This window comes from Natator depressus, chromosome 3 (assembly GCF_965152275.1).
Source record: "Natator depressus isolate rNatDep1 chromosome 3, rNatDep2.hap1, whole genome shotgun sequence".
In the NCBI taxonomy this organism is placed as follows: Eukaryota; Metazoa; Chordata; order Testudines; family Cheloniidae; genus Natator; species Natator depressus.
The window spans coordinates 113,665,466-113,684,382 of record NC_134236.1 but is presented as its reverse complement, the minus strand read 5'-3'; the positions used below and the strand labels follow the sequence as shown (position 1 = coordinate 113,684,382).

Here is an 18,917-nt window from a genome sequence, read left to right as displayed (position 1 = left end):
GGTAGCTGTCATGTTGCCAAGTGTATTTTTTGCCAGTAAAAGTCAACTATTGGTATTGTTTTATATTAATCTCAAGCTTTAAAGGGATAATTTTGGATATTTATTAACATAAAACTGCAGTAATCAGCATATTCTGCCTTTGTTTGCCATTCACTTCATGAAGGACTACATTTACAAGACAAATTGAATATCAAGGTATTTAATACTTCTGTTGCAGTATTAGCCTTCACCATAAGGTGGCAGTACATAACTGACAGTACTGTTAACTAGTTTTCAAAACTTCAAAACAGAAATATGGAAAATAAAATCCAATATACCTCTTCAAAATGTTAACCCATGAAAAATGTTTTTCAAAATTTATACTAAAAAGTGTATAATTTTGTAGTGTGACTCCCTCCCTTCCTCTAAGTTTTAGCACAGAGCAAAATTTCATTGTTTTCATTTTGAAAATAGGGGGTAGTAACAGAAATGCCAACAGAGCTGTAAGCAGAGAGCTGCAGGACCAGCTTCAAGCACAAACAGAACAATTGCCACTTGGTGCCTTGTGATCCTATCCAAGCTCTGCATCCAGTAGGCATGAGGTGGGAGGAAACCATTACCTAGCTAGGTCTTTTCAGGCAGAAGGACTAGAGACAGAAGGAAAATCATGGCCTGATCCTCCCTCTTTTGCTCTGGGTCATGCACACTATAAGACCATTCCTGGAGTTTGTTACTGTGCACGTCTGTAAATATGATTACAGTAATGATGACAATTGTATCCTGAAATGTGCTGTACTCCTATGTCTTTGATTTTTAAGCTGGAGATGAAAGCCCAGTTTGTTTTTGTATGAACAGGTGGGAAGTATACCAAGGATGACTTCAAAGAGTATGAAAAGGAATGTGATAAACCTTCCAAATTAACTTTGAAGGAGAAAGTAAAGCTAAATCAAGAGTATCCTTAACAGTTGAATAATCTGTGTGGTATATTGGCCTGTAATGTAGTGGACTTGCAACTAGACATTTTGAAAACAGCTTCTAAATCTCTAAGCTTTTGTTGGGCAGATGTTTAACTGCTGCTTAACATAACTATGTGGCATCAGTTCTCGAATTACAGATTTATATTTTAATTTGCTATTTTGTGTGCATAACACACGGTCAAATCAGAATGTGTTTATTTTACACCCACTTCTCCCAGTTGTAAATAACTACCCTACTGCAAAGCAGTGGAGAGGCAGGATGTTTTGTTTCCCAGAGCAGATTTCAATCAGCCTTACTCTTTTAATTTTTCATTATACGTGATTTTTGTTTTGCACAAAATACTGGCTGTCTCAATGTTATACCCATGATAAAGCGTGGTTTTGCTTGGTTTGTGAGCTTTTATATTCTGAATTGACCAATGATTGGTACCAAGTCTGCCCTTAATCAACTGATGTAGCGCAAAGTATGACCTTGTGCTGGATGAGGAGATAGAGGAGGCTAGAGCAAGTCACCTACACTCAGGTAAAAAACACAAGAAGAAAAAGCACCGCCATTCGGACGATGAAGAGGATGACAAGAAGACCAAAAAATCCAAGGTACTGCACTGCCACCTTTTCACTGACTATTTAATTCTCTGTCACTTTACGGCCATGTCTCCTCATAACTGCTAAAAGGAAATGGGTTCGACTGGGGACCTTGCATGCGAACATGCAATGAATGAAGGACGTGTTGCAGTGTAGAAAGTGGCTGCCCAAGATATTCTTGAACTTCTAAAGCTAGGTGTACATAATTGACCTTCTGCTGAAATGTCCTGAAAAGGTAGCACAGACTTCACAAAAGTAGGCGTTTCAACACTGGGTCTGTTTTTCACATATTTCCCATCACAGATGAGCGAAGCTTAATCATATTTCATGAGTGCAGTGTATTTTTCATGTACTTCCTGGAATTGTGCACAGGAGCTTCCTCTAACGTGCAGTCAGAAAACAGCCTCTTAATGGTTTTACTCGTCTTTCAGCTGACTCAGAAGTATAAATGTGAAATCTGTATTTGTATTATGTAGATTAGTATTACTGGAGAATGATGGCTTTGTTGACACTGTGAAAACGATCAGTTGCTGACAATGATTGTCAGTAGTGGCCCCCCTCCCTGCACCCATCTGTTTTTATTCTTAGGATACTATTGATCTTCATTTAATGTAATCCAAGTAGAATTTATTAAGTTGGTCGTTTTAGCATTCTTTAACACCATGTATGAAAGAACACAGCTGATTGGCAATTCCTTTTAAAAAGCTCCGTTGCCTGGCACGTGGCAGATTTCATGCGCCTTGTTAGTATTAACCATTTGAACCCTTAGTGCAGACAGGGCACAAGCATTTTTACCATCATATCGTCTAATCACGTGGTAGTAAAAACACCTGCACTTGTCTACACTACTGTTTCCACTATTGGTGGTAGCAATACAGTTCCGCTGATGTTTGTAATTTTCCCTGCTGCTTTTCTTTAGGTCAAAGGCATTTTGTGTTCTGTTCTGTCTGCTGAGGTATACCGTGGCTAAAAAGAGACATTCACTTCACTGACAGGCAACCTATCCTAACCGTACAATGCTGCACTACATATTGATGTGGTATTTAGAACAGCTGACCTATATGTAAGGTGCGATTACATCAACCACAAATAGACTATGAGAAGTGTTAGTAAATGTATCCTATTTCCAGCTCATATCGGTGGCATATTGGCTAAGCTGTTTGGAGACTGTAGTTTGAGAAGATAAATCAGCACAGTGTGACCAATTTAAAAAAAAAAATGTAGTTCCTCTTCTGAAACAAGGTAAAGAAATGTCTAGGAAATCCATCCTGCAATGGAGAGACTGTGATGCATGGGGGAGACAACATCTAAACAGGTTCCCATGATGGGCATAGATATAGGCTAAGAGGGTGTGGAAACTCTTCCTCTTTCACATACAAACATGTCATGCCAAACAGAATAATACACTAGGTAAGTTGTGTTGTCTCCATAGCATTCAGACATGTTCTATAGAGTTGAAATAGCTCTGCTTTTCTACCCCTTTTTCCCATTGTTCCTTTTTTCTTACAAAATGCAGAATTGACCCCTAAAAATCTAAGAGTTTATCTGCATGTGTTCTAATTTTCTGTAAGAGTAGATAATTTCAAATAGAATTGTCCTACATTTAAGGCCTCACTTCATTATGGAATTATATATAAAAAAAAAATCTACCTTAAAAGAACATGAAACTTGCAAAGCCAAGCACTCAGAAGTTAGGACATGCCAGAAAGAAGGTTTCTTGTGCAAACTTAATGCAGCTTCCTTGTGCATGTGCACTGTGAAAGTCTTTAATTACATGTTTCAGAGTAGCAGTCGTGTTAGTCTGTATTCGCAAAAAGAAAAGATGTACTTGTGGCACCTTAGAGACTAACAAATGCATCCGATGAAGTGAGCTGTAGCTCACGAAAGCTTATGCTCAAATAAATTGGTTAGTCTCTAAGGTGCCACAAGTACTCCTTTTTTTAATTACGTGATCACACACTATTCTTCCCAGAGGATCCCTAACTCATTCAATAAACAGGTGATTATTCAATATTTCTTTTTGTACTCTACAGCCAGTGTATGGTCCCAGACCTTATTTACTGCATACCATCCAAACCTACACTGACTACAAAATTATTAATTTCTCTTGGGTGCGTCTGTGGTGTTCATCACTACTATATTGGTGTCTGGCATGAGCAGCCTTAATTCTGGCATTTCCAACTCTTGAGTGCTTGACTTTTCAACCTTAATGTTCCTTTAACAAAGTGGGGGTTTTTTGTTTTTGTTTTGTTTGTTTGAAATGTAATTTCCTAATTTAAAAGTTTAGCCTGAAGTAGACACCCGGTATGGAAATTTTGAAACTGAATGGTTGAAGTTTTAATCAACTGAAAACAAGGTCGTATAATAGTAAGCAGCCTTGACTCTGGGTGGCGCTATCAGCTATAATCTGAAGAGTATTTTTGTGCTCTGAGTAGTTTCCATGATGCTAAGATGTTTTTCTGCTCTCTGGTGGTGGTCGTTTTTTTTTTTTCCTTCAGTGTGTTTTGACTCATCCTTCTTCATACTCTTGTTTTCTGACTCTTCAGTCTACTTCAGGTTTAAACGTTATTTTTGACTCTTCCACTGTGTGTCTTGATTCCAGAGGGTGGGGCTGTAAGGGTACTGTGGTTTTCTTTCAGTAAGTAGCAGGATGTGGGTCTTGAGCAGATGGGCTCACTGGCAGAGAGAAGGGATCTGAATAGGAGCGGGCAGGGTGATCTCAATAATACCTGTACTTTTTGTTTGGGAACTTTTTTTCTTTTATGACTTCCTTCCTTTCCAGTTTTCTCTGCTCTCGGTGTCGATTTCCTTGATTTCTTATCAGAGTCAGTGAATCTGTGGGAGGAGTGTAGTTCTTGTCCAGTGGACTTCTGTTGACATTTATTTAAGACCTTACTGACTTTCCCATGTGTTTATAATTTCTCATGGTTTATGAGCGTAGTGAGCCATGTGTTGATTTTTATGGTTGCTAGCAAGTGTTAGATTAGTGAGTCAGCTACTCTTTCTGTTGGACTTTGTTCTGTTATATAGCTGTAATGGTTTAATAAAAATATTGACAGCTAAGTGTGATCTTAAGTTGCCAATTGGAAAAGGCAATCTCATTTGTTTGCTGTTCTGTTGATATAAATGCCTGTGATATCTCTGCTGTGGTGAGATGAGTTTGCAAATTTGTGGTGTTTCTCTGGTGGTGGGATCATGTGTGATAAATAGCAATTTGCATGATCCTTCAGGTGCTTCACCTGTCCTTTGCCAAGTAATGCCCCTAAGGCTAGACTGCTTCTAATACTCCAAACCTCTAAGGAGCTTGCAGATAAGTGCCATTTCAAAATAAATAAATAAACTGCCACAGATTCCCTTCTCCTATTTCCTCTTCCCTTTCTAAACCTCCTGCTGCAACCCAGCGTGGAATTCCTCCACCCCAACATTTCACTGGTCAAAGAAATAGGATGAGCAATATTTAATGCTGGACCAATGACAGGCCTAAAGTCCAACATGAGATAACTAAAAGGAGTTAGCCAATGAGGGATTTATTCTATCTGCATATTAGGAACCTTCCCCCTCCCTTTCCAATGCTGTGTGACATATGTTTGTAGCTCTGCTATGTCACAAGACTCTGCAACTTAAAATCCATTATCATCATTTTAGTAACTGAGGTTCCTAAAAGATTTATCTTTCTCTGTGCCAATACATGTTTTTACGTGCTGAGAGAGAATTAAAGGGAAAAGACACATAAAATAGATTAACATCTTTAAAATGTTAAGATACAGATTTTACACATGGATAAGATTATTAAAATATGGCCTTTCCTTTTCCATCCACGCAGCTGAAACTCTCATCCAGGCTCCAATCATCTCACATGTTGATTGGGCAATATCCTTTTCTCTGGCCTTGGCAAATGCAATCTTGCCTTTCTCATATCCATTCAGAATGCTGCTGAAAAGATCATTTGCATATTCTGTCACACTCACATAGCCCTCTCTTTGCATCCCTCCTCTGACTCCTTATCTATGGCATCAAACATAAGCTGCTTGTCTTCACTTTCAAGATCCATCACAGCCTGTCCCCACCCTACCTGTCATCTCTCCTTCACAGTGGAGATGTCAACTCCCACCTCTGATTGGCCCACGATGCCACCTCCATTGCACACTTGTTAAATTTTCAAATCAACACCCTCATGCTTGTCCCTATGCTGCCTCTCTCTTTGTGAGCCGCTCTGCATGAATATCTGCAAAGCTACCTTGTTATCCGTCTTCAGGTCCCTCCTTAAAATTCTCCTTTGCCCTGAGGCCTACAAAAAACTTAAGTTAGGCTGTTGGTGTGCTGAGAGTATTGCCTGTCATGCAGACCAGTACATTCTTGTTTCCTTGTACTCTGTATACATCTGTTGCCTCTTGATTTTAGACTTAGCTTGTGAGATTTCTGGAGTTGGGACAATCTTTTTGTACAGCACCTAGCACAAGAGCGCACTGGCCCATGACTAGGGCTCCTAGGTGCTATAGAAATACAGTACAAGTAATTGATAATCATGTTAAAATAGCTATTCTTTAAGATGTAACAAACTCATGCTAGTACCAATCTTTGTATCACGCCATCACTTACTGTACAGTTTGTGTAATATGTAATGTACACATGAATCACCAATGGTAAATGAGAGAAGAAAATATAGGGACTATGTACAATGGCTGGTGAAATATAAAGGTTTGGTCAGCATGAGTTTGAGATGGTTACCCGACTCATGAGAGGCAAAGCCGCTTTCAGGTTCTAAAAGTAATCCTAAACTTGTAGCAATAAAATATTTGCGCGCCCCCCCCCCCCAAATGGCATCATGTAATCTGTGTCATTTTTACAGAAGAACGATTTTAAAAAGTTTTTTTAAAATTGTATCCCTTTTCAGATCTTCTTTTTATAAAGCCAGGTTCTCTTTATACTATAGGTTTATCTTATACAGGTATCAAAGGGAGAGGAAAATTAGTCAATATGTTCTTAGAACCCAATAAAAAAAATTACTCCGCCCCCCCCCCCCCCAAAAAAAAAAAAAGCTTTTTCCTCGTCAGTAATGTTGTAATTTTAAGTGTCTGATATTTCTGGGTCTCCCAGAATAGAAATGCTGCGTGTCTTATTGGAAAGCTGGGTATCTCCTGGGTGTGGAGTAAACTTCTAGCCCTGCTGGTTTTCAGGATGTCAGATCTTAAACTTTGATCTGTCCTCCAGGACTAAATGTTGCTTGTCCAGGGCTTCAGGCCAGTTAATTTTTGGGAAAGATGGAGGGAAATTCAATAGATGGGAGATTGGGAGGAGGAGGAAACACTTTGCTTGTAGCCAATTCAAATACAATAAAAAAGTGGAAGTTAAGAGCGCCTCAGATTCTGTTTGTGGTAATTCCCATAGATCTGGGTTAGTGCACAGAGGGTGGTGAAAATACAATATCACATGGCTGTCACCTACGTGTGTACCTGTCTATATAAATATGTATTTATTTCTTTGCCCACAATGCCCAGTTGGTTTCTTCCTAGGCACCTTGAAACTACCACATTCTGTCTGAATTTAGTCTCAAAATTCAGTAAATAAGATGTTCTCTTTAGCCTTCTTCATTTTATTATCATTGCACCCAAAAATAAGACAAATTTACAGCAGAAAAAAATGATAAATGTTTAACCACCAGTCAGACTACTTTGTTGAGTAGCAGTGATAGAATAGCAGAAATCGTTGGATCCATAGACTAGGATTGAATGTAGCAGAATAAGCATTTACAGATGTAATTATATAATAATTTTTTTTTCTAACTAGCCTGTTGGTCTGATCCCCCATAGGAATGATAAGTGATGTTGTGAGGCAAGCTGTTCCTTTTCTGGAAACATAAGAACCATAGCTTCCCTCTAGTTAAGCAACTTCTAAAATGCCACAATGGTAACTAGTATCAAACTGAAGAATCTTAAAGCAGCTGATGCAATGTTATAACTGGAATGAATTTTTTCAAAATTCTGCACCCTTTAATCAGAGCCTTAAACACCTGACTTTCAACTACAGGGAATAAGCAAGTATCTGATAAATTCTTGCTTAACTATGCCAATTTCTGTATAGTATGAGTGTAAATATCCCTCCACTTCAGACATTTAGAGTGACTGGTTTATGGTGGCATAGAGAGAGTCTAAATGACCTAATGGGCCTTTTCTTTCTCTTAATTTCTGATATTCTATACTACGTTAAATTCTCTTATAGCTGATAGGGCAGATATAGCCGGTTTCTTAAATCACAATTTTATCAGGAAAAGAAAAGTACAACAGCATCCATACTGCTTTTTCATTATACAGCCAATTTAAATTAGCATCTTCTGGGATTAGCATTTTCCTTTGCACTTAAAATTAATTCAATAATTTACAATTCCCCTTGCTCTAAGGATAGTTAAATACAACCCAAGTACTGTAGTTGGATTACCCCTTACCAACTCCCCATTCAGTACTGTCCACTTAAAATGGGAACATTTGATTCTAAATCAGATGTATGTTGACTGAACATTTTAACTTAATTTCCAACTTGCTGTTAGAAAAATCTCTTGGCTGTTTCTCCTTGAGAAGTTAAACAGGGTCATAGACATAACCCTCTCTTGTCACTCATGACAGTGATGTGCAATGCAGAAAACCCTAGGGTAGTAAAAGTTAATTAACATGATTGTAAAAATACTACTGCTGGTTCTCACAATATCTTTCATGAGATTTACTGTTCTCAGTCAACTAAACAAACATTATAGAAAATACTACAAAATTATGACTGAATGCAACCATATATATTATTCTAAGGTTAAAAACTTAGATAAAGTGGAGTTAAGGTTGTAAATTAATTAAAGGAACAGAGAGATCCAGTAGAGATGCACAGTAGTTTTCTCAGAAAATGCAAATGTTAGCCTCTGTATTCAAAGATAAGATTACACTTAAGGGGGGAAAAACTATGGAAAAGGATAGCTAAGATCAACAAAAGCTCATAGCACAACAGTAGAATGTGACTCCAAGTCTGAAGGCTGTTTGTTTGAATTGGTTTCAGAGTAGCAGCCGTGTTAGTCTGTATTCGCAAAAAGAAAAGGAGTACTAGTGGCACCTTAGAGACTAACCAATTTATTTGAGCATAAGCTTTCGTGAGCTACAGCTCACTTCATCGGATGCTTTCAGTGGAAAATACAGTGAGATTTTGTATTTTCCACTGAATGCATCCAATGAGGTGAGCTGTAGCTCACGAAAGCTTATGCTCAAATAAATTGGTTAGTCTCTAAGGTGCCACTAGTACTCCTTTTCTTTTTATCTGAATTGGATCAGGGTCATTGTTACTTCCTCTTTAAGGTGCCATGGCTAGCTCAGTCAATAATAGAGTGATCACTCTTAATTTTATGGTAGTTGGTTTGAACTCCATGTTGAGCACATACCTCAGACTCTCTGCAGAAAGGTTTATTTAAATTCTATGGCTTGTATTATACAGCAGGTCATAGATGAGATGATGTAAAGGTCCTTTCTGGCCTTAATCTGTGCAACAAGAAACCTTTGTCTCCTACCCTGCCTACCCAATTCCAAGCTGCTTATGAAGGAAACTTTAATTAGGGGATCTAAGAAGTTTGCCATTTGTGGATTGTATTTAAGATGGCTTTATTCACCTGAACAGATGACCACTGAATAATGTAGGGTCGTGTTATGTGATTACGATTGTTGCAGGAGGCAGGTGTCTGATTATTTTTCCTTAACTTTGTCTGTCTTCAGGTTTTATACTGCTTTCTATCACTGTAGTATCTGAGAGCCTTTCATGTAAAGTTGATCGCACTATTTAAGTCCTTACTTGCCTTCATGGAGTCTCTGATGCTTCTCCCCTTTCAGGTTAAAAATTCTGCTTGGGGTTGGGTTTTAGGTTTTTATTTTATTTTACATTTTTGGTGTGGTAAAAAACTCAACCACACTGTCAACGTAGTGTTCTTCATTTGTATTAATATATAAAAATACTTGTACAGCTATCCTTCATAAAATAAGGGAGAGATGTTGTTTTTATACATAGTGCTGACATAAACTATTCTACAGAAAGATAATTAACAGTCTGAGGTAAGTTTTCAGTTAATATAATTTTATTAACATCATGATAAAGATGGCAAACAGCTACAAGAGTTCATAGTGATATATCAAATATTGAAGTTATTGTATCTCCAAAATTAATTTGATTATAAAATGATTACTAGCAAGGTAGATTTTACATTTCTGTAGGTTTCTGAATCCAGCTCTTGTACTCTTCCTTCTATAAAGTTTTGATTCTGATTTATTATCATGACCAATTACCATGTCAGCAATTCTTGCATAACTGTATAAAGGGCATATCCCTGCGATGCAGGTAAACTGCGCATGGATTTAATAAAAAGCTTTTGAAATGTATGGTGGATTCTTCAACTATACAGGTTAAAGGGGGAAACATTCCATGCTATCTTGCTTCTCTTTTTAACTCTCATGACACATGATCCTACTTGGATCATTGGCTCATCTACCTATTGCCTCCACCACATACACTATAACATCTTGTTTCCCAGGGTTGCATTCTGTTGGTTAAACCATGAGACTATCTTTTCTCTTCCTTCAGTCCCATGCCTCAGTAACTACACACCCTTCTTCTGCAACAAATAAGGTAGGGGTCCTACGAACAGCCTTCACTACACATCCCTGATTCATCCCCAGCGCGGATCCATTCTGTGCATTAAATAAAGCAGGGATCCTGGGGGGGAATCGTATGTGATCCTGTCACTAAAGACCATGTCATAACACATATGGGCAACATTGCTGAATTAAGGTGGCAACCTTAATTCTGTCATTTCCTAACTTTTGAGTGCTTGACTTTGCAGTCTTCAGAATGTTCTAGGAAATTACATGTACAAAACTACACCCAAAGTTAATATTATGTTGACCAGTCACTAAAGGGGAAAGGAGAGAGACGTTGGCAGTGAATTTCACAGCTATATGATGACAGCAGAGACTGTAGAGACTCAGAACAATTCCAGGTTCTGTAGGAGAATCTTCTCAAGTGGTTCTATACCCTTCTTCCTCTGCCTTTCCTGACCCCTTTTGCTCCACTTTGTCTCTGTTCCAGTCCTGACTCTCCCACCCCACCGTTTAGCTTCTTGTCCCAGTCTCCATCTCCATCCTGTCCAAAACTTCCCCTCCTACTACCCAAGCTCCTCATCTGATCTGTTTTTCCTCTTTCTCCTCCCCAGGCCCCCTGTCCCAGTTTACTCCATCTGTTCCACACTTCAGTGTGAGAGAGATCTTCAGGTGGCATAAAGCTGGGATAGCTCATGCCAGGCCACCCTTACCTCCAGCAGCCTATGGTGCAGGGCACATGGCCAGACAGCTGTGGAAAGAAACATTAACTAATCCTTATAACACTCTTGTGAGGCTAGGTATTACCCCCATTTTAAAGGTAGATAAACTGAGGCAGAGAGGAAAAGATGCTCTGTGATCCCCAAACAAATTAATCTTTTGTAGTAGCACATACTACTTAAATAAAGAGCATGCTGTCACGCTCACATTTTTCAGACTGCTTTAGATTGTGTAGCCTGATCTCCCTCTGCAGCAGTTGCTGTGTTTGTGTGAGGGCAGCCTGGAAGTATCTTTCACATAAGTTATGGACTCAATGGCTGTGACCTATATAATCACTTAATAATTATATAGGTTTTTCTCTTGGATTCATGTAATCTCAGTTTTATTGTTTACAACCACAACTTAAAAGATGAAGGGTTTCTCTCTGTTCCCTTACACTTGTGGAATTATTTTGAAGGAAGTGCTGCAGTTTTTGGATTTCTTTTGTCAGAAAAGGTTTCCATTTAAAGTTGTGGATTTAAGTCTAGAAATTTGGCCACTGAGGTCCAGTGGGAGTTCGTTGGGGGCATGCTTGGGGACTTACCTTGAATCTAAGACCTGGTTTACACACAGCTGCATGAGTTACATTAAATTAGTATTTCAATTGTAAATGAACACAGGCATTGGTGCTGTTGGTCAGTGAAATTAACTGTGCTTTAGGCCAGGTGAGCTTTGGTAAACATGTGACTGTGTTTGATACACTAAAGTTAATACGTTTGAGAATACAAGCCAACCTGTTTGTTGTGGTGTCCATATAAACACCTGTTTGATCAGGGTACTAGTGATTATAAATGTTGATCTTTATACCTGTAGTACATGTGGACTGGGTATATGTCCTTTATTTAAAAGGCAAATTTATACTTGCCCTTATGGTAAGGGATAGTTTATAACTATGAACAAATGTTAAGCACGTTTCTTCCTCTTTGGCAATGACTACATTGTGTGGTTTTTTCTGATATTTGCATATTGGTGAAGTATCCTTTGTTCCCACGCAAGCTACAACACTGGCTTGAAGAGTACACAAAATGGGGTTAGAATATAGACTTTCACAAAACCTCTTAGGAAGTGTATGCATGTGTGTTGGGAGGGGAAGGAGCTGAAGGAAAAAAGGGTAAATTGTCCTTTTCACATCTTGAAATAAAAGAAATCTCACTTCTGGGTAGTTTAAGGATTGTGCAAACAGTAAAGAGTCTATTTTTTAAATGAAAGCAACCAGAACATCTTACAGAAAAGCTTGGGGTTTGAAATGATGTGGCCTCCATTGTCTTAATCATTCCAGAAATGATACGTTAAAGGGCCTGTTGTCTTCATTTGGCAGACATTTCAGTGCCAAATCAGTTTCTTAATGATCTTCCCAAAATGCAAATTCTTGAACGCTTCTGACAAAAGCTTTGATGTGTTAGAGCTTGTAGGTAAGTGCCGCAGGCTGCTCAGTTCTAATGCCAAATGGCATTTTGAATCATGTTACTTATGAGCTTTTGAATAGCAGTTGTTCTCTGACTTGTAGTGTCTGAAATTTCCCTAGTTTAACTAAGTAACATTATAGAGCTTTGCATAATCAGTGTTGTGCTGATACAAAATAGAGATGGGCCTGAACCAAAAGCCTGGATCCAGACACCCCCATTGTCAGAATAATCAAAATCCAAACCCAGATCTGAATTTTGCAAATAACTCCAATTGTGATAACAGGCCAAACAAAAGCTCCGGAGCTGAACCCCGACCATTATTACCAAGTTACCACTTGCTTTGGTTCATGACCTTAACCACAAGAACTGACCACTATCTGCTATTCTTCTTTCAGCTAATGGAAGATAGAAGGCCTTAGAGCAGTGTTGGTCATTTACTAGCCCACAGACCGAATCTGGCCACAGAGGCCTTCCATTTGATGGGCTGGGTGTCAGCTGTTCCCCTGTCCTGCTCCATGCAGGGGGCTCTACTACCTGGCTCCAGCTCCAACCTGGGCTCTCTGGGAGCTCTGGCCACAGGCTCCCCTGCTGGTCCTGGCTGTAGTGTCCCCATGCTGACACGCATTTGAATATCATCCTGTACCAGTTCAGAGTATGCTTTGCGTCTGGGGAGCGAAAGGGGCCACTTGGCAGGGGCTGGAGCTGTGTGGAGATTTGGACATTGCCTCATGGGCAGCTCCCCTGCCAGGCAGCCCCTTTCGCTCCATGGCTGCAATGCATCCTCCAAGCCAACATGCGCTGGCCTGGGTGTGAAGGCATGCAAAGAAGTTGAAGCTGAGACCAGGAACAGAATACAGGGGCTAGATCTGCTGGGAGCCCAGGCCACGGCCAGAGCTGAGTAGCAGGACCATCCTTGGTCAGAGCTGGTAGGAGCCTGGGTGGAGCTAGAGCTGAGTAGCAGGGCAGCCCTTGGCTAGATGGGAAGCCAGGTAGCAGGAGTCCTCTTACAACAGAGTCCTGAGCTGAATGTAGGCAGGGGGAGGTGGGGATGGGACAGGCTCTAGGGAAGTCGTCCCGTTCCCCTGGGTTTCTCCCAGCTCCCCCCCCGGCACATGCAGTAATAAGGAGGCTCATGTCTTCTGCAGCTACTCCCCCTTCCTCTCGCCACCATTGGACTGAAAATCCTGATTACCCAAATGAGCATGGGGGAACATATTGCTTATTCAGATAATCATGATGTTTGATCGATTTGAAATTCAGATAAACAGACCACACCTATACCTGGCATGACTGTAAGCAGAAGGCAAATAAATGGAAGTGCATCCCAAAGCATGCCCCTGATTGGACTAGCAGTCTGCACGCTATTAACAAAATCAGCCAATGTGCCATCTTTGGCGCATATGCCATAGGTAGCCAGTCCCTGCCAGCTGGGTGAAGAATTGACATGGTTTCACTAAAGTGCAAACACCTGAAGAGCCATTTGGCCCCCCAAGATTTGGACATTGCCTTTTCAGCACCCTATCCCTCCCCCCCCCCCCAAGAAAATGTAATTGAATACCATTGCCTTAGAGGTAGCACTTCTTGGTATTGCTGTAGTTTATTTAGCCACATGTTTATTTCACATTAAATGCTTTACATTTTGCATTTGAATTGCTTACTAGTAGTACAAGCTTTAGAAAGCCAGAGAGCGGGTCTTACCTACTTTCTTGTTCTGTTTTATACCCTTTAATATTTTTACCCCTTCACCTATACCTGCATGTTACCAAACTTCCTTGACAGGACTCTGACCGACGATATGAAGAAGAATGCTGTAGAGAGAAAAGAAAGAGTGAAAAGAGAGACCGACATCAAAGTCGCAGTCGCAGCCAGTCTCAGGACAGAGACAGCCACTCCAGTTCCAGCAAATCTAAAGACAAATACCGAGGAGAGCTTTGGGAAAGAGAGCGTGATAAAAAGAGAGACAGAAGCAGAAGTCCTAAGAAATTCAAAGATAAGGAGCGGTCCAGATACAGATGATCTCCCCTTCTCTTTTTATATTTGTATAATGCATTGGAAACAACTGTGCAGGTACCAGAGCAAAGTTGTGTTTGCCAGTGCTTCTTGATCTTTCAATTCCAGGAGTGCCCAGTGTACATGTGTAACCTTTGATAGCATAGAATACTGCTTGGTTCTGGATGACTGTCTCAATAAAGGATTTTGTATTTTATGTGTGTTTCTTTGCTATTTCACTACAGGGCTAAAAGTTGCAGTGTAGAGGTTTGGGCCTCTACATCACCGGCCCACCCCAAATGTCTACACTGCAATTTTTAGCCCTGCAGCCTGAGCCAATTGACCCAAGCTCTGAGACTCAGTTCAGTGGGTTTTTTTGTTGCGGTGTAGATCTACCCTGAGACCCCAAGAGCTAGGAACAGTGATCAGTCAGGGTGGGATTCAGCACATGGTATTCAACTGTTGGATTGTATTACAACAGACTGTCCAGAGTGGGATTGATTGGGCAGTATGGTTTTCTCGTAGCCCTAAGAAATACAAGGGAGTTGGGTTTTGTCTGTCACTTCCTATTTTGCTGTAAGAAAATCCATTCCTTGAAAAAGGTTCTCTTGTTTTGAAGACAGAAATGGCTTCTTTTTTCACCACATGTCAAGTAAACACTTAGAACTATTAACACAATTCTTATTCTTAATGCTTGCTGTATCTGAAATTAATGCTGCTGAAGAGAGATGGATTGATGATCTTGGATACTCTTTATCCATAGCACAGATGGTGTCAGTGCAAACTTTCCATGCTGCCTTTCCAATGTGCAAAAGTCACTGTACTCAATACAGAGGTACAGAGTAATTACTTGAGTGCAGGGGACTGGACTAGATGAACAATTTGAGGTCCCTTCCAGTCCTACAGTTCTATGATTTAAATACAAATGTAGGTACCTAAATTTAGGAGATGCCAAATGGGGCTGAGAAATTCTGGCATACCTACCTCAATTCCCAGCATGTCTCACTATGTGAAGGCTGCTATTCTGGAAAATATTCAAACTCTTCCTGCTACAAGTTCTAAGCACTATGAGATAGATGGAATCCATTGCTATGATCATGCTCATGTCTGGTGTGTTCAGAAGTAACGTTACAGTGTAGATGAACTGACCTCTGTTGCAAGGTCAGCTGAGACAACCAACCATTTCACACCATGACTGTCCTTGCGGTGGTTTTGTGGCTTAGTAGAGAGAGATTCTTCTTTTAATAATAGGCCATAATCATGCCCTGTATGTCCTAAGAAAGCTGACTCATTCTACTCATGTTGCGTTCATACTTCCCTACTATTCTTTCATTTTTGTCAGTTACGATAGCTTCAACCTCAGGATTAATACTGACACTTGATGAGCATGATATTTAAATAATCCATTTCCCTGGTAATGTTGATTGTAAAACCACAAACCTCGGAGCAGAAACCTCAGCTTCTTTACGTTCACTTAGCTGTGGCTGTGACGTCTTTTCAAGGGGAATTTTTCAGACGCTCTAGGGCATCAGTGCAGTTTTCTGAGCTCAAGATTTGGGGTTTCCCCTCTTCTTTCCTTATAGAATTCCCTTTTCCTTAAACAGCTTTAAAGTACAGTAGCACACTCTCAAGTATCTTATTCCATGGCGGCGGGGAGTTATAGATCTGAGTTTCAGTGGAGCTTCAAGTCCTCTGCTCTTGTCCACATGCAACTTTGTAGACACCTCTCTACACACATAACAGCTGCACACATAGGTGAGAGAATGTTTATGTTCAAACCCCCCATCACCTGCCAGTGCTGGTGTTAATGCACTAAAAATGTTTGCAGGAGGCCAGGGTCTCAAAATAGAGGCCTAAGGTTACACCTTTGAATTTATTGGTGGGGAATGAGAGGAGCCTGATTTTTAGCATTCTGGGGCTGGTTGGTGCGCTATTCTAGATGACATGATAGGGAGGATCCACAAGTAATCAGTCATCCTGTACTCTTCCAGGTACCTTCTTTACCTTAGTATTTCATCTCAGTTGTCTTGCTGATGGTTTCCTGTTTTGATCTTCGTAGGTAGATATTTAGTATTTTATGAATTTGCTCTAGTATGATCAGCCCTGTCAGTTCATATTTTGGCAGCTTCAGTAGCTCTCAATCCAGCTCAGTTTTCTATAATCAAAATGCCGACTTCTAAATGCTATAATCATATCGTGTTTCCCTTCTGTGAAATACTGACTGGGGCATTTGCCAAAGTTATTCCTCCATACTTCCCCCTGTGCATGAGATGTCCTCCCAGTTCTATGCTACAAGTCACTTACCCCTCTCTCTCATGCACACTATTCAGATGGATCCTTAAGACTCACTTTTTGCCTGATGGCCATAAAAATGAGTTGTAATTATTCTGATAAATATGTTTAAGTGCACCACCAAAATGTGCATGTGCTTTAATTGAGTAACCAGCTGATCTTATTGGTGTGTCTCTTCTTTTCTCGTCTCCCCATGGCTTGTTGCTCTGTCTGTCAGTCTAAAATTAGTCTCTAATCCTGCAATTGAGAGCATACTGTCAAGTGTAAAATCGGAGCCGGAGACTGTAAGCTCTTTGGGGCAGGGAGCTAGTTCTGAAAAGCGCCTAATACCCTGATGGCTAAGAACAATCTGAAAAATGTTAAATGACAGTAGGTCACTCAAATGCTTGTTGTATGTAATATATTGCCTGAACACCTTTGCTCTAGCTACTGTCAGATTTTTGTTTTGTTTTGAAGTGATGGTCTTAATGTAATGCACTGTGTCTGCATTAAAAAAGTAACCATGAATTTTGTAGGTGTTATGACAAATCTTTAAAGCTGAAGGATGTTTTCAGGAGCACTTAAGAAATCTCGGGTTGACTAGTAATAAACTTTTCAACTTGAAGCTTGTTTGGGACTTTTTGGTTGAGAGCGAGGTGCTTAAGTTAGTATGATAGAAAACTCTGGGGTATAAGAACAACTCAGCTATAAAAGCAGGAATAAAATCTTTCTGATAGCTCTTTAAAGCACTGGTGCAACAACAGTTCAAAAAAAAATTCTGGTCATGTTCTGATAAATCTTGCAATGGGGTCATAACGTTTTCCAAGAAGCCTAAGAATTTTTTGCTTCTGGAAGGGGACTAGGCAATGTGTATCCTGATGGCATCAAAAGAAGATCTTTTTAAAACCTCCTACACCTGTTTAGTGCAACTGCTGGCAATGGCCTGGGCCTGAAATAGTTGCATTCTGGTCGTATGAGTTTAGTGGCTTTGTCTTATCATGTTTAGTTTTGCTGGGGGCAGGCCAACTTATATCCAGCCAGGCTAGGGGAGGGCTCTCCTCTCTTCTGACTAATCACCACTTTCTATAGCCTTTTATGTCCCCCTTGGTTGGCTTTAAATGCAGTGATTGTTTTTGTTTGTTTTTTTGGCAGCCTACCTCCAATGCTGCTCCATACATTGGTTGAAAGAGCTAAGTGTGTCTATCATGCAATCCCCTCAAACTGCACCAGATTTCTGGCAAAGTATTCTCTTTTGAAACCGGTGGCATGGGCCAGAACAGGGTTTCTTGTAGTTGTAACACAGATAACAAATCAGATGTCCCCTCTTTATTAGCAAACAGAATACTATTTTGCTGTGCCCCTAGTGAAGGAAGGTGACTGTCATTTTGCAATTTAAGAAACCAAACAATTTTACTGAGTGATAATAGTGCCAGTGGAAGTTCCACAGTCACTTCCTGTCACCAGCAGGTGGCCTGAATCAAGGTGTCTTGCTTTAAACTGACTCAGGGCACCCAGAGTCTTATTCAAAGCCCAGAGATACTCCCGTTGACTTCAGTGGGCTTTGGGGTCAGGTCCTAATGTTAGATCCTGCCATTTAGAATCTCTTTGCTCAGAACCCACAGTCTCAGACAATAGCGCGAATTGTATGTACTTATGATTGAACACCCTGCCTCAGTAATACACTTACAAATGAGAAGGTAAAGCCAAGACATTTTAATTCAAGTCCAAGGGTGAAATTCCATCCCTGTATGAGTTGATGGTAATTTTACCCTGGACTTCAGTGGGGCCTGCATTTCGCTTGAGGAATCTACACCAAGAATGTACATGGTCCTCTAAGACCATAGGTACAATTGAAGTCACACAAAAATCTGTCAGCTACCCCCTAGCAGTATCAAACACGAGCTACTTTAGGTTCAGCATGGTAAAACGTTCTTCTGGGGGAAGATATTGGCTGTTTCACAATGCAGGAAATTCCCAAATCTAACAACAATCAGCCTCAACAGGGGAACGTCTACTAGTCCTTGTCTCTATGAGAAGGTACTCGCAAGGACATTTTGGTCAAAGCAATGCAATGCTTTAGGTAAATGAACTAAGGTTCATTGTTACTTCGGCGGTACTGGGGCCGGGACAGCCACTAGCAACCCGGGGAGCTAATATCACACAGTCTTTGCTGTACTGTTACGCTGAATGAGAACAGCCCACTGCCCTCACGAGTGATAACTAATGGCACAGTCTGTTTTCTGATTAGTTACACTTCTCACCGGTGAGCTTGTCATGGGACAATAGCTGGTGTTTTGAAAATTTAGAATTGTAAAAACGGGGGGGGGGGGGGGGAT

General features: G+C 40.3%; 1 protein-coding gene across 1 annotated transcript in view; it reads left to right on the top strand.

The window, feature by feature from the left end:
- PPIL4 (peptidylprolyl isomerase like 4) overlaps positions 1–17,159 on the top strand; it is a 29,664-nt gene extending 12,505 nt beyond the window's left edge. Inside the window, exons 11-13 of the mRNA XM_074948587.1 lie at positions 835–931; positions 1,415–1,553; positions 14,101–17,159. Coding sequence (XP_074804688.1) covers positions 835–931; positions 1,415–1,553; positions 14,101–14,337 — 473 coding nt within the window. The 3' untranslated portion in view covers positions 14,338–17,159. The remainder of the gene's footprint in view (positions 1–834; positions 932–1,414; positions 1,554–14,100) is intronic.
- Positions 17,160–18,917: the final 1,758 nt, after the last annotated feature.